A 14,246-nucleotide genomic window follows, 5' to 3' on the forward strand; every position below is an offset into this window, starting at 1 on the left:
GAAAGAGTTAGAATCTCTTTGGAGCCCTTTAGGCTGTTGACAGTCATTCTCACAGTATGTACTAGCGAGGCATCTGTGAGGATTGTGGGAAGCTGTAACTGTTAAAATCCTAAATTTGTAGCTTTATCTAAGCATTCTCTTCACCATACTCAGAAATGTGTGTTCTCATTTATATGAGACAATCCAAGAAATGAGTAGATCCATGTATGTGAATTTTACAGTTCCACACATAATGGTAATATTTTCAAAGAAATCTGTCTCAAGGGTCTTCTTGGCCTTCTTAAGTAGAGTATGCAGACTGCCCCTGAAGTTGAATGACAAGGCAGTGTTGCCTGCAGGACTCCTCAGCAGATGCTCAAGGTGGAAGGCTCTTTGCCCCTGCACTACAGGGCCCAAGATTCAGAAATACCTTTGACATTCAGTTTCACCTTTTTGTTTTGTTTTGTTTTGTTTTTCCTTTCCTTCTCCCATTGCCAGCTGTCACTTATAAGTATTCACAGTGGGCCTGCCCCATTCCACCTTTCAGATGTATGGCTTCTTGTCAGATGTAGGCTTAAATTTCATCATCTTGAATATTTTGCTTATCCCAAGGTCATTTATCTGGCATCTTCAATTATTCAGAGCACAAGACAACCTGAAAGCAAAACAAGTCCTCAAGCAGCTCAGATAGATTCAGTGGCTTCCTAAATGGACCCTGTGATGTCTGTCTACACAGGCGTGTGTGTGGGGCTCCAGTCATAATTATTTGCACACAGATTGTGCACCTTACACATTTACTTTTGGACCCAGTATTTGTTACTGCAGTTGGTTTTGTTTTACATGACAAAAATGATATTGAAATTATTTGTAAAGCAGTCAGGTGGTGAAATCGATAAATAGGTTAGGAAATATAACACAACATTTAGGAAATTAAGTCTAAATATGAATATCTTGTTGTATTATCCTTACCTTTATACTTCTGTTCCTGCTATCCTTCAGGTATAATTCAGAGTTGAATACATGTATAAAATGAAGTATTTCCATGTATACATTTAGCCTGAAACAGATAATCATATAACATTAAAATGGGGTATTTAGAAAGAATATTTTAAAATGTATAAAATGAATAACTTTATTGTATTAACTCTAAAGCTCATTGTTGTAGCAGTAGAATTCTTGAATGCCTTTTTAACACTCGGGAAATATGCCTGTGTTTCTAGTCCATTTAGGAATGAAGGGAAGGAAAAATTTAAGCAAAAAAACCCTAGGCTTGAAAGATCTGTGCATCATTCTCTAAAAAAACACTCTCAGGTTCCCCTCCTCCCTCGACTGTGTCTTCCTAGTCATCTGTAACCATAGCAACAGGCTGTGTACGTGGTTGTACTAGGTAACATGGGCTGTTCTTTTTTGTTGAAGAGAACTGAAAAGAAAACTTCAAAACTAATCAGAGACGTGGAATTTGAACTTTTGGGAACTCAGTCTATGCTTGACTAATTGATTTTTACCCTTCTGAATTCTCTCCTCTTTGGACCTAATTGTTCTGCCCTTGTGGATATTTAGAAATTTACAACCCTGTACATAACAAGCAACATTGCACCATTTTAAATTAAACAAAAAAACAAACAAAGGAAACCTAGAGGCAGATAAGATCCAGCAGCCTGTGATGAATTAAAGCAGGACTGTGTTAATGTCTGTTTTTGGCAGAAACTTTGGCAATGAATTATTACTTTTTCCTCCTATCATCTTCAGTGATCTATGAAAGAAACTCCAGAGTTAGGAATGTCTTTGAAAATCACTAACTGTTTACAAACCACATGTACAGAGAGACAGGTCACGTGTCCGTGGGAGGGTAACGTGTGTCCTCGTGTGAGAGGCTTGCAGATCCAGTTCACAACAGTGACTGCCAGGGGGGTAGGTGCACCTCTGTTGTGACCTCTGATGGCAGCTGCAAGGTGTTACTCCCTGAGGTAGGGGTAACCAAGGAGAGGGGAATATGACCCATTTGTGTATGGATTCATTAGCTGATAACTATTTAAAAACAAAGTGAACGTTTACTGTCTACTTACTACTGATGCCATTTGTAGCAAGCTTTAAAAACACATTTCTGTCTAAATAAAATACAATTTCTTTTTCTTTTTTTTTTTTTTTTTTAAGCTGTACGCGGGCTTCTCACTGCTGTGGCCTCTCCCGCCGCGGAGCACAGGCTCCGGACGCGCAGGCCCAGCGGCCACGGCTCACAAACCCAGCCGCTCCGCGGCACGTGGGATCCTCCCGGACCGGGGCACGAACCCGCGTCCCCTGCATCGGCAGGCGGACTCCCAACCACTGCGCCACCAGGGAAGCCCTAAAATACAATTTCTTACCTAGAGTCTCTGGAGATCAAGGCCTCTGGCTTTTACATAGGTCTCCAGGTTTGAAGTTCAAGTGGTAGCCTTACTTCTACTGCAGGAAACCTTCTCTGTGACTAACCCCGGAAAAAAAAAAACATAGGATGTGTTGGCCCTTCTGTCCCGAGCTACAAGTTTATATTCCTTCAATTGTAAATGAAAAGAGAAGAGGTATTCCGTGGCAGTGGCAGGCATGTCGCTTGTCTGTCCTTTACCTGCGGACACTGCCAAGATAGTACAACTTGGCTTTGACTGTTTACTTACCTTTACTGGTGAGTTTACGTATTCATATGTTTTCATGGTGTTAATTAGCATCCTTCCATTTCAGCTTGCTTTCTTCGCAGGTCCCTGAATAATTTAACTTTTTCTTAAAAGGCCAGAGGCCGCATGTTCCATGGCATTTTAAAGCATTAAGCAGAATGCAGCCAGGTTCCTAAACAAAGCCGGCGCGTTTCTTTTTGTCTTCGTGGAAAACGGGCATCTTCACGACCCAGTGAAAGGGAAGTGACGCCCAACCTAGCGGGTGGATGCTGGTAGGCGCCGCGGCAGGTGGTAGCCATCTTGTCCCCACTTGAAACCTTTTGTCCCTCCAGGGCCCACCACGTGCAGCACTGTCCCTGGTGTTTGCGTAGCACACAGACAGTCATGGGGCACTAGAAAAGGTTCAGGCTGTGAAGTCAGATGACTTAAATTCTGCTGCTTACCTCTGACTTTGGGGGTAGTTAAATAGCATCTCTTCTCATTTTCAAAATGGAGTTAGTAAATACCTGTCTTGCAGCATTGCTGTAAGGGTTAGATAAAATTATGTAAAGCAAGAATCACAGTATCTGGGATGTCAGAGGGGCTCATTAAATGGTGGCTGGTGTTAGCTGTTATAGAGCCTGGCTCCTTTTAATCTTATGAGACCTAGGTAGTATTATCCCCTGTTCTACAGGAGACAGCGTTGAGGCGCAGAGAGGTTAAGTGCCTTGCCCCAGATCACACAGCAAAGAGGGGCTGAAACTGAGCTATCGACCTGGGTCTGTCTTGTCTCCAAAGCCTGTCGTTTTCCTCTAGCCTGTCCAGTGCCATGGGAGCCTGCCCCTGAAGAGTACTGTTAAAATCCGATGGAAGACAACGACCATTCAGAACCTGCTCTTGCCTTTCCAGATCCAGAAGAAGAGCTACTAATAATAGAACATTTTGAAAATGATTTTTTCTCACAAATACAGATCCTCCGGAAATTGCCAGCTCGCCATCTTTTTTCCCTAGCTCAAAGTGTGACTAATGTTGTTGAGGCCTAGTGACAGATAGGAAGTCAGGTCACATCAATTATTGTATCCAAGTTGCAAGTTTTTAGGTTGAGATTTGGAGGACCAATAACCTTTGAAATATTTGTGTAAGTTACTGAAGAAATAGAAAACCCAACTTACTGTTTTGTGTATCTTATTGTTTCTTAGGCAACAGGAGGAGGATATGAAAGTGATGATGCATATCATAACGCCGAACTTTTCTTCTTAGACATTCATAACATTCATGTCATGCGGGAATCTTTGAAAAAAGTCAAAGACATTGTTTATCCTAATGTGGAAGAATCTCACTGGTTGTCCAGTTTAGAATCTACTCACTGGTTGGAACATATCAAGGCAAGTATATTTTTTTGAAAAAAGATACACATATATAAAAAAGAAAGTAACGGTTTAGTGGATCAGGAAATTTTTTTGATTCCTTAAATTAAAAAAAAAAAAACTGAACAGTGAGAGAGAAAATATTTGTTGTATATAGCTCTACATTTGACAATTTTGTGTTTCTTTACAATTTGCTTACCTAAATTAAAGATTTCACAATATTATCTCCAGAATATTTTTTAGAGTTTGTAGAGATGTCACTTTCTAACTCATCAATAGCAAGTAGTTGAGCCTTTCACCCAGGTTTATTTAGGAGTAGATAATTTATTATTGAACCATTACTGGGTATGACCCTCAAGAACCTAGAGCAATTGTTTTTATTGACTTTGTTTAAAGAATGAGTTTTGTGTTTTTATTATATTCAATCCTTCATCTTGATAGAGGCATCAAAAACCTCCATTCTTTTAAAAGTACCTGAAGTTGGGACTTCCCTGGTGGCGCAGTGGTTAAGAATCTGCCTGCCAGTGCAGGGGACAGAGGTTCGATCCCTGGCCTGGGAAGATCCAAGCTGTACGCGGGCTTCTCACTGCTGTGGCCTCTCCCGCCGCGGAGCACAGGCTCCGGACGCGCAGGCCCAGCGGCCACGGCTCACAAACCCAGCCGCTCCGCGGCACGTGGGATCCTCCCGGACCGGGGCACGAACCCGCGTCCCCTGCATCGGCAGGCGGACTCCCAACCACTGCGCCACCAGGGAAGCCCTAAAATACAATTTCTTACCTAGAGTCTCTGGAGATCAAGGCCTCTGGCTTTTACATAGGTCTCCAGGTTTGAAGTTCAAGTGGTAGCCTTACTTCTACTGCAGGAAACCTTCTCTGTGACTAACCCCGGAAAAAAAAAAACATAGGATGTGTTGGCCCTTCTGTCCCGAGCTACAAGTTTATATTCCTTCAATTGTAAATGAAAAGAGAAGAGGTATTCCGTGGCAGTGGCAGGCATGTCGCTTGTCTGTCCTTTACCTGCGGACACTGCCAAGATAGTACAACTTGGCTTTGACTGTTTACTTACCTTTACTGGTGAGTTTACGTATTCATATGTTTTCATGGTGTTAATTAGCATCCTTCCATTTCAGCTTGCTTTCTTCGCAGGTCCCTGAATAATTTAACTTTTTCTTAAAAGGCCAGAGGCCGCATGTTCCATGGCATTTTAAAGCATTAAGCAGAATGCAGCCAGGTTCCTAAACAAAGCCGGCGCGTTTCTTTTTGTCTTCGTGGAAAACGGGCATCTTCACGACCCAGTGAAAGGGAAGTGACGCCCAACCTAGCGGGTGGATGCTGGTAGGCGCCGCGGCAGGTGGTAGCCATCTTGTCCCCACTTGAAACCTTTTGTCCCTCCAGGGCCCACCACGTGCAGCACTGTCCCTGGTGTTTGCGTAGCACACAGACAGTCATGGGGCACTAGAAAAGGTTCAGGCTGTGAAGTCAGATGACTTAAATTCTGCTGCTTACCTCTGACTTTGGGGGTAGTTAAATAGCATCTCTTCTCATTTTCAAAATGGAGTTAGTAAATACCTGTCTTGCAGCATTGCTGTAAGGGTTAGATAAAATTATGTAAAGCAAGAATCACAGTATCTGGGATGTCAGAGGGGCTCATTAAATGGTGGCTGGTGTTAGCTGTTATAGAGCCTGGCTCCTTTTAATCTTATGAGACCTAGGTAGTATTATCCCCTGTTCTACAGGAGACAGCGTTGAGGCGCAGAGAGGTTAAGTGCCTTGCCCCAGATCACACAGCAAAGAGGGGCTGAAACTGAGCTATCGACCTGGGTCTGTCTTGTCTCCAAAGCCTGTCGTTTTCCTCTAGCCTGTCCAGTGCCATGGGAGCCTGCCCCTGAAGAGTACTGTTAAAATCCGATGGAAGACAACGACCATTCAGAACCTGCTCTTGCCTTTCCAGATCCAGAAGAAGAGCTACTAATAATAGAACATTTTGAAAATGATTTTTTCTCACAAATACAGATCCTCCGGAAATTGCCAGCTCGCCATCTTTTTTCCCTAGCTCAAAGTGTGACTAATGTTGTTGAGGCCTAGTGACAGATAGGAAGTCAGGTCACATCAATTATTGTATCCAAGTTGCAAGTTTTTAGGTTGAGATTTGGAGGACCAATAACCTTTGAAATATTTGTGTAAGTTACTGAAGAAATAGAAAACCCAACTTACTGTTTTGTGTATCTTATTGTTTCTTAGGCAACAGGAGGAGGATATGAAAGTGATGATGCATATCATAACGCCGAACTTTTCTTCTTAGACATTCATAACATTCATGTCATGCGGGAATCTTTGAAAAAAGTCAAAGACATTGTTTATCCTAATGTGGAAGAATCTCACTGGTTGTCCAGTTTAGAATCTACTCACTGGTTGGAACATATCAAGGCAAGTATATTTTTTTGAAAAAAGATACACATATATAAAAAAGAAAGTAACGGTTTAGTGGATCAGGAAATTTTTTTGATTCCTTAAATTAAAAAAAAAAAAACTGAACAGTGAGAGAGAAAATATTTGTTGTATATAGCTCTACATTTGACAATTTTGTGTTTCTTTACAATTTGCTTACCTAAATTAAAGATTTCACAATATTATCTCCAGAATATTTTTTAGAGTTTGTAGAGATGTCACTTTCTAACTCATCAATAGCAAGTAGTTGAGCCTTTCACCCAGGTTTATTTAGGAGTAGATAATTTATTATTGAACCATTACTGGGTATGACCCTCAAGAACCTAGAGCAATTGTTTTTATTGACTTTGTTTAAAGAATGAGTTTTGTGTTTTTATTATATTCAATCCTTCATCTTGATAGAGGCATCAAAAACCTCCATTCTTTTAAAAGTACCTGAAGTTGGGACTTCCCTGGTGGCGCAGTGGTTAAGAATCTGCCTGCCAGTGCAGGGGACAGAGGTTCGATCCCTGGCCTGGGAAGATCCCACATGCCGTGGAGCAACTAAGCCCGTGCGCCACAACTACTGAGCCTGCGCTCTAGAGCCCATGAGCCACAACTACTGAGCCCTTGTGCCACAACTACTGAAGCCTGCACGCCTAGAGCCCATGCTCTGCAACAGGAGAAGCCACTGCAATGAGAAGCCCACGCCCCGCAACGAAGAGTAGCCCCCGCTCGCTGCAACTAGAGAAAGCCCGTGCGCAGCAACAAAGACCCAACGCAGCCAAAAATAAATAGATAAAATAAATAATAATTTTTTAAAAAAGTACTTGAAGTTATGTGAGGGAACTAACAATTTTAGAAGCCACCATTTAGTTCTATAAACAAACAAAAAGCCAACCTTAAATAGGTGGATTATGAAGATAGAGTGTTTTCTAGTCAAAATTTATTTTCCAACTTGATAGGAGTTATAATTTTAGTTAGTGTCTCGAACTTTTGATTTTTTTTCCATAATTTATCATCCTCAAAAATGAATTGCAAAAAATCTAATTGTGACAACTAAATGTAATATGGTATCCTGGATAGGATTCTGGACTAGAGTAAGAGAACATTAGGTAAAAACTAAGGAAATCTGAATAAAGCATGGCCTTCATTAAAATTAAGTTTATTAATAATTTCGTAATATATCTATATTGGTTCATAGTTGTGACAGATGTGCCATACTATTCTAAGATGTCAATAATAGGGGAAATTGGGTCGAGTATATGGGAACCTTCTGTAGTACCTTTATAACTTTTCTGTAGATTTTGAGAATGGCTCTTCAAGGGCTTTTGTAGACAAAGCAAAAAGATATAGTTTAGGTGGGTTTAAATTTTTTTTATTAATTTATTTTTTGGCTGCTTTGGGTCTTCGTGGATGCACGTGGGCTTTCTCTAGTTGTGGTGAGCGGGGGCTGCTCTTCGTTGTGGTGCACGGGCTTCTCATTGCGGTCACTTCTCTTGTTGCGGAGCACGGGCTGTAGAGCTCACAGGCTTCACTAATTGCAGCGTGCGGGCTTAGTAGTTGTGGCTCACGGGCTTAGTTGCTCCGCGGCATGTGGACCAGGGCTCGAACCCGTGTCCCCTGCATTGGCAGGTGGATTCTTAACCACTGCGTAGGCGTGTTTAATTTTTTAAAGGAAATAACTACACAGGTCTGAAAAGGTGAATATACTGGTTGGGTGGGGGTACCATTCACTCCTCACTTGAGCAAGAAAAGAACCACAGTTATGTGATTGGCTCAAGGTGAGACATGTTAAAAACGGAATGAGGTTTCAAACCCAGACCTTTGGTCATGGAGCCTAACCAGTACAGGCTACAACATGGATGAACCTCGAAAACATTATGCTGAGTGAAAGAAGCCAGACATAGAAGACCAGCTACTGTAGAATTCCATTTCTGTGAAATTTCTAGTAAGGGCAAAACTGTAGAGACAGAAAGCAAATCATTGGTTGTCTGGGGCTGAGGGTGGGAATAGAGATTGGCACCCGGAACTATTTTGGGTAGTAGAACTGCTCTGCCACTGGATGGTGGTGATGGTCGCAAAACTGTATAAATTTATTAAACCTTATCGAAGTGTACACTTACAGGTAAATTGTACTGTTTGTAAAGTATACTTCTGTAAATACTTAAATCATCAAAAAATGACATCAGAGCAGTAGCTCTTTGTATGCATACATTTAGTCACTGCTAGGTCTCAGATTTCTACTAGAGGCTGTCAGTTTATCTTTAGGTAAGGATTCTGCTATTTATGAGCCACATAAGAGTTCATATCTTGTCAATTTAAAGGCCAGAAGGTGATTTCCATTGTATCATGCCTTTAAGGTCTAGACTGGACCTCTTGGGCCAGTGATTTTTCTAATGTGATCACTGTTATTCGTTGCATTGTGTCCTCCCAAAGTTCATATGTTGACGTCCTGACCCCCAGTACCTTAGGGTGTGACCTTATTTGCAAATAGGGTCACTGCAGTTGTGATTGGTTAAGATGAGGTCTGACTGGAGTAGGGTGGCCCCTTCATTCGATAAGGCTGGTGTCCTTATGAAAAGGGGAAATTTGGACACAGATACATGCTCAGGGAAAATACCATCTGAAGATTGGAGTTATGCTGCCAGAAGGCAAGGAACTACCAGAAGCTTTGAGATAGGCCTGGATCAGGTCCTTCCCTAGAGCCTTCAGAGGGAGCATGACCCTGCCCACACCTTGATCTTGGACTTCCAGCCTCCAGAACTGGGAGATAATACATTTCTGTCATTTAAGCCACCCAGTCTATGTGACTTCGGTACGACAGCCCTAGTGAACTCGTACAATCACATATGTGAAAGAAAGCTTGAAATGCAGTTTGGCTTTCTTGTATTTGTCTTGTTTTTTTAATACCTACTTGCATTCGAAAGCAGTTTCTTTAGAGGAAAAGCAACAGACCCTGCAGCTTCTGGCCTTCCGTTTTCAGAACTCTTTCTGTTCTAGACATTAATAGTATTTTTTTAAAAAAATTTTTTAAGGTGTTGGGGGTAGGAGTTTATTAATTAATTAATTTATTTTTGCTATGTTGGGTCTTCGTTTCTGTGTGAGGGCTTTCTCTAGTTGTGGCAAGCGGGGGCCACTCTTCATCGCGGTGCGCGGGCCTCTCTCTATCGCGGCCTCTCTTGTTGTGGAGCACAGGCTCCAGACGCGCAGGCTCAGCGGCCATGCTCACGGGCCCAGCCGCTCCGCGGCATGTGGGATCTTCCCAGACTGGGATACGAACCCATGTTCCCTGCATTGGCAGGCGGTCTCTCAACCACTGCGCCACCAGGGAAGCCCCAACATTAATAGTATTTTAAAACGAACTTTAACTAGGGCTAAAAGCTATAAGTTCAAATTTAAGCAGTCCCTTCCAGCTAGCTACTGACTCGCATGCTTTTCTTTGGCAGCTCGTTTTGACGGGAGCCATCCAGGTCGCAGACAGGGTTTCTTCAGGGAAGAGCTCGGTGGTGGTGCACTGCAGCGACGGATGGGACAGGACTGCCCAGCTGACGTCCCTGGCCATGCTGATGTTGGACAGTTATTACCGGAGCATCGAGGGCTTTGAAATACTGGTCCAAAAAGAATGGATCAGTTTTGGACACAAATTCGCATCTGTAAGTAAACAATAAAGCTAGTTTTTTAAATGTCTGATCACCACCATCTGGGATTAAAAAAACTATTTGTGAAACCAGTGATTTCCTTTTAAAAAGAAAATCTGAGGAGTGTAATGAAAAACACTCTGCAGGTTTGAAAATGTGTGACGCCTTGGGTTTAGCCAGTCTTTTTAGGAGACATGTTTGTCCATCTGCGCTATTAATAGTTTCGCTTAAAAGTAATACAAAAAGTGTTTAAATTGAAATTGTGCAAAAGAAGGAAGATACTCCTTTCTCAACTAATATTATAACTATTAGAGCCAAATATTTTGTAGAAATGCTAGACTTTTTGTTGAGGCTTTTACTATTCTCTGATAGACATTTTGAAAACCAAAAGAACCTATTAAAATTCATATTTCCTATTTTCCTAAAGAGCCTATTAAAATTAAATTTCCTATTAAAAGGGTGTCTTGTTTCCAGGCACCCTTTGAATAAGCATTTTGAACAAGTTCCCCACATGGTTCTCATGAAGAGAATCCATAGACAGTTTCAGAAACACTGCTGTGTAGCCTTGTAGCCTTCATCTAAATTTCACAGGTAGTGTGAATAGCATCGTCAAGTAGAAAGAGTCATTGTTTAGTAAATGAATAAATGGTGAGGTTTTTGTCTTGTTTTTGAGAAAGAACCTTTTTTTAAAGAACCTGTAATTATAATAGTCACACCCTTTTAGACATGGTTTCAAGACTTGAAACTTTGGGATTGGTCCCTTAGCAACTGGTAACTTAACTCTACCTGCAGCTGCCCACGACTTGTACAAAATTCCAATCAGATAAAATAGTTGTCATGTTCACATAGCATCATGATGCTTTCTCAGTTTGTATTGATATATTATAGAAGTTTATATACTTAATTTCCATTATTTTGAAACCATACGTTATTTTCTGTATTGCCATGGGGAAAAAAAAATACCGTTCACTCTCTGAGAAGCTTGGCGTTTGGAATGCAGATTGCTGAGTTGTGATTGTCACACTTTGTGAGTTATATGCTTCCTCAGTTTTGTACCCAGAGATTAAAACAAATCATCACTTCCTTTCAGAGAATAGGTCATGGTGATAAAAACCACGCCGACGCTGACCGATCTCCTATTTTTCTCCAGTTTGTTGATTGTGTATGGCAGATGTCAAAACAGGTAAGAGATATTAGGATGAACATACATCTGACTTAATGTTTACATACTTTGATGTAATATCTGGGATTTGCCTCAGAGTAACACAGGGTAGGGATAGAGATGCAACAAGTTTGGCCATGTGCAGATAACTGTTGAAGCCGGGTGATGGGTACACGGGGTTCACTTTTTTTATTCTCACTACTATTTATATTGACTGGGATTTTTCGTAATAAAGTTTAAAATTTTTAATATTTAACTGTACTCTCTCTGCTAGTGGAGGAGCCGCATAATTGACAATAGCAAGTCGTCTTTTCCAATTCATCCTATGCTGGCATCTGTGTATAGGCGAGTCTGCTACCTTAGACTACCGTAAATAGTTAAACCATCCTGTGTGTCCTGTACGCTCAGGAGAGCCCAGAAAATGGGCTTATTTTCCCTTTTCCCCTCTTTATTCCTTTACTTGACGCTCAGTTAAGCTCTTCAGCCCTGTGCAAAGCACCAACAGGTGAGCTGTAGCACCCGCAGACCACAGCCTCAGCTGTCCTCCTGGAACATTTATGCACCTCTTTTCAGCTCTATGTGAGATCAGCCCCAAGTTTTCATGCATTGTTTGCTTGTTTGTTTTTGTCTAGTTCCCTACAGCTTTTGAATTCAATGAACAGTTTTTGATTATAATTTTGGATCATCTGTATAGTTGCCGCTTTGGTACTTTCTTATACAACTGCGAATCCGCTCGAGAGAAACAGGTGAGTGTTTAGCATCTTTAACATCTTTTTAGTTAAAGACTCACCAAAATGTGTTTAGTCTGCTGTGAAATAACAAAGAATTTGATAGCTTGGTTTGTGGTTAATGCAAAGTTTCTCATTCTGTACCCCAAGCTTGGGCGTTTTCACTTCAGTCAGGGGTTATTGAGTGTATGGTGTTTATTTCAGGGGTAAGACATTGACTTTGCCTTCAGGGAGTAGGAATGACTTTTTTGTTGAGGCATAGATGATTTACAATATTGTATAAGTTTCAGGTGTACAACACAGTGATTCAATAGTTTTATAGATTGTACTCCATTTAAAGTTATTACAGAATAACAGCTATATTTCCCTGTGCTACATATCTTTATAGCTTATTTATTTTATACCTAATAGTTTGTACGTCTTAATCCCCCACCCCTATCTTGCCCCTCCCACCTTCCCTCTCCCCGCTAGTAACCACTAGTTCGTTCTCTATATTGGTGAGTCTGTTTCTGTTTTGTTACATTTGCTCACTTTTGTTTTATAGATTCCTCATATAAGTGGACACATACAGTATTTGTCATTCTCTGTCTGACTTATTTCACTTAGTATAATACCCTCCAGGTCCATCCGTGTTGCTGCAAATGGCATTATTTCATTCTTTAATGGCTGAGTAATATTCCATCTTCTTCTTTTTTATAAATTTATTTTTATTTTATTTATTTTATTTTTGGCTGCATTGGGTCTTCGTTGCTGCACACGGGCTTTTCTCTAGTTGCGGCGAGCGGGGGCTACTCTTCCTTGCGGTGTGCGGGCTTCTCATTGCGGTGGCTTCTCTTGTTGCGGAGCGCAGGCTCTAGGTGCACAGGCTTTAGTAGTTGTGGCACGCGGACTCAGTAGTTGTGGCTCACGGGCTCTAGAGCACAGGCTCAGTAGTTGTGGCGCACGGGCTTAGTTGCTCCACGGCATGTGGGATCTTACCGGGCCAGGGATCGAACCCGTGTTCCCTGCATTGGCAGGTGGATTCTTAACCACTTTGCCACCAGGGAAGCCCTTAGCACATCTCCTTTATCCAGTCATCTGTTGATGGACAGTTAGGTTGCTTCCATATCTTGGCTATTGGAGTAGGAATGGCTGTTAAAGGCATGCAAGGTCACCCTCCCAAAATGCCATAAAAATGTCAATAAGGGAACTTTTTTTTAAAAGGCATAAACCCACAAGAACAGGGGGAAATAAGGAAGGAGACACAGCAACCAACTTGGAAGCTGGAAACTTAGTAGATAAGTGGGAAATAACTTTACTCGAGAAAAGTGACTCGCAGACCAGCAGTGGGGAAGCCAAGAACCAGGCCACTTTGCACCGCAGCAACCCCATATGACTCAGGGGTTCTGGGGCAAAGGTGTACCAGCGTATGGGGCAAAGAGGGAAGGGTAAGATAACCTGAAGGAAAAAAACAAAAAAGATGACCTGAGGGTCTGTTTAGAATGAGCAGGTAGCTTCCCCAGATCACCTCCACTTGTCTCTGGAGTTAAGGACAGAGGTTTCTTCTCGAGAGAGGGTGAGAGTAGGTATCCGGGCTGGGGACCTGAGTGTCCTCAGGGGATGAGGTGAATGGGAAGAGCTGGTCTGTGAGAGACCCAGCCCATGCCCCCTGCTCACTCCCAGCATTCTGGCGGCAGGTCCTTATCTTTCAGGTGAGAGCCTGTTGGCAAAAGGACGGGGAGGAAATGGAACCCTTGGATGTTGCTAGTGGTATGTACCCAAGAGGAATGAAAACAGGGGTTGAAACAAAAACTTAGACACAGATGTTCATGGCAGCCCTACTCAGAATAGCTAAAAGATGTCAACAACCCCACTGTCCATCAGCTGATGAATAGATGAACTAAATGTGGTCTATCCATTCAATGGAATATTATTCAGCCATCAGAAGGAATGACGTTCTGACCCATGCCACAAATGGATGAACCTTGAAAACATGCTAAGTGAAAGGAGCCAGACACAAAAAAGGCACATATTGTACGATTTCATTTATATGAAACGTCCAGAAAAACAAGTCCATAGAGACAGAAAGCGGATTTGTGGTTGACGGGCTGGAGGGAGGGGAGAATGGGGAGTGACTTCTTAAAGTGTACAGGGTTTCCTTTGGGGACGATGAAAATGTCTTAGAACTTCATAGAGGTGGCAGTTGGACAACATTGGGAAAGTACTAAAAGCCAGTGAATTGTAGACTTTAAAATGGTGAATTTTATGGTACGTGAACTACACTTCAGTTTGGGAAAAAAAAAAAAAAAAAAAAAAAAAGGATCATCTCTAGAGAAA

The 14,246-nt window shown here is 41.9% G+C and overlaps 1 protein-coding gene across 2 annotated transcripts in view; it reads left to right on the plus strand.

Annotated features, from left to right (window-relative positions):
• Positions 1-14,246, plus strand: part of MTM1 (myotubularin 1) — a 103,956-nt gene that overhangs the window by 77,268 nt on the left and 12,442 nt on the right. For both annotated transcript variants that reach the window (XM_007452115.1, XM_007452116.1), the window contains 4 exons: positions 3,806-3,991; positions 9,849-10,055; positions 11,131-11,223; positions 11,835-11,948. In XM_007452115.1, the coding sequence (XP_007452177.1) occupies positions 3,806-3,991; positions 9,849-10,055; positions 11,131-11,223; positions 11,835-11,948 (600 nt within the window). The remainder of the gene's footprint in view (positions 1-3,805; positions 3,992-9,848; positions 10,056-11,130; positions 11,224-11,834; positions 11,949-14,246) is intronic.

The sequence above is a fragment of the Lipotes vexillifer genome, unplaced genomic scaffold (genome assembly GCF_000442215.2).
Source record: "Lipotes vexillifer unplaced genomic scaffold, Lipotes_vexillifer_v1.1 scaffold1081, whole genome shotgun sequence".
NCBI classification, from domain to species: Eukaryota; Metazoa; Chordata; class Mammalia; order Artiodactyla; family Lipotidae; genus Lipotes; species Lipotes vexillifer.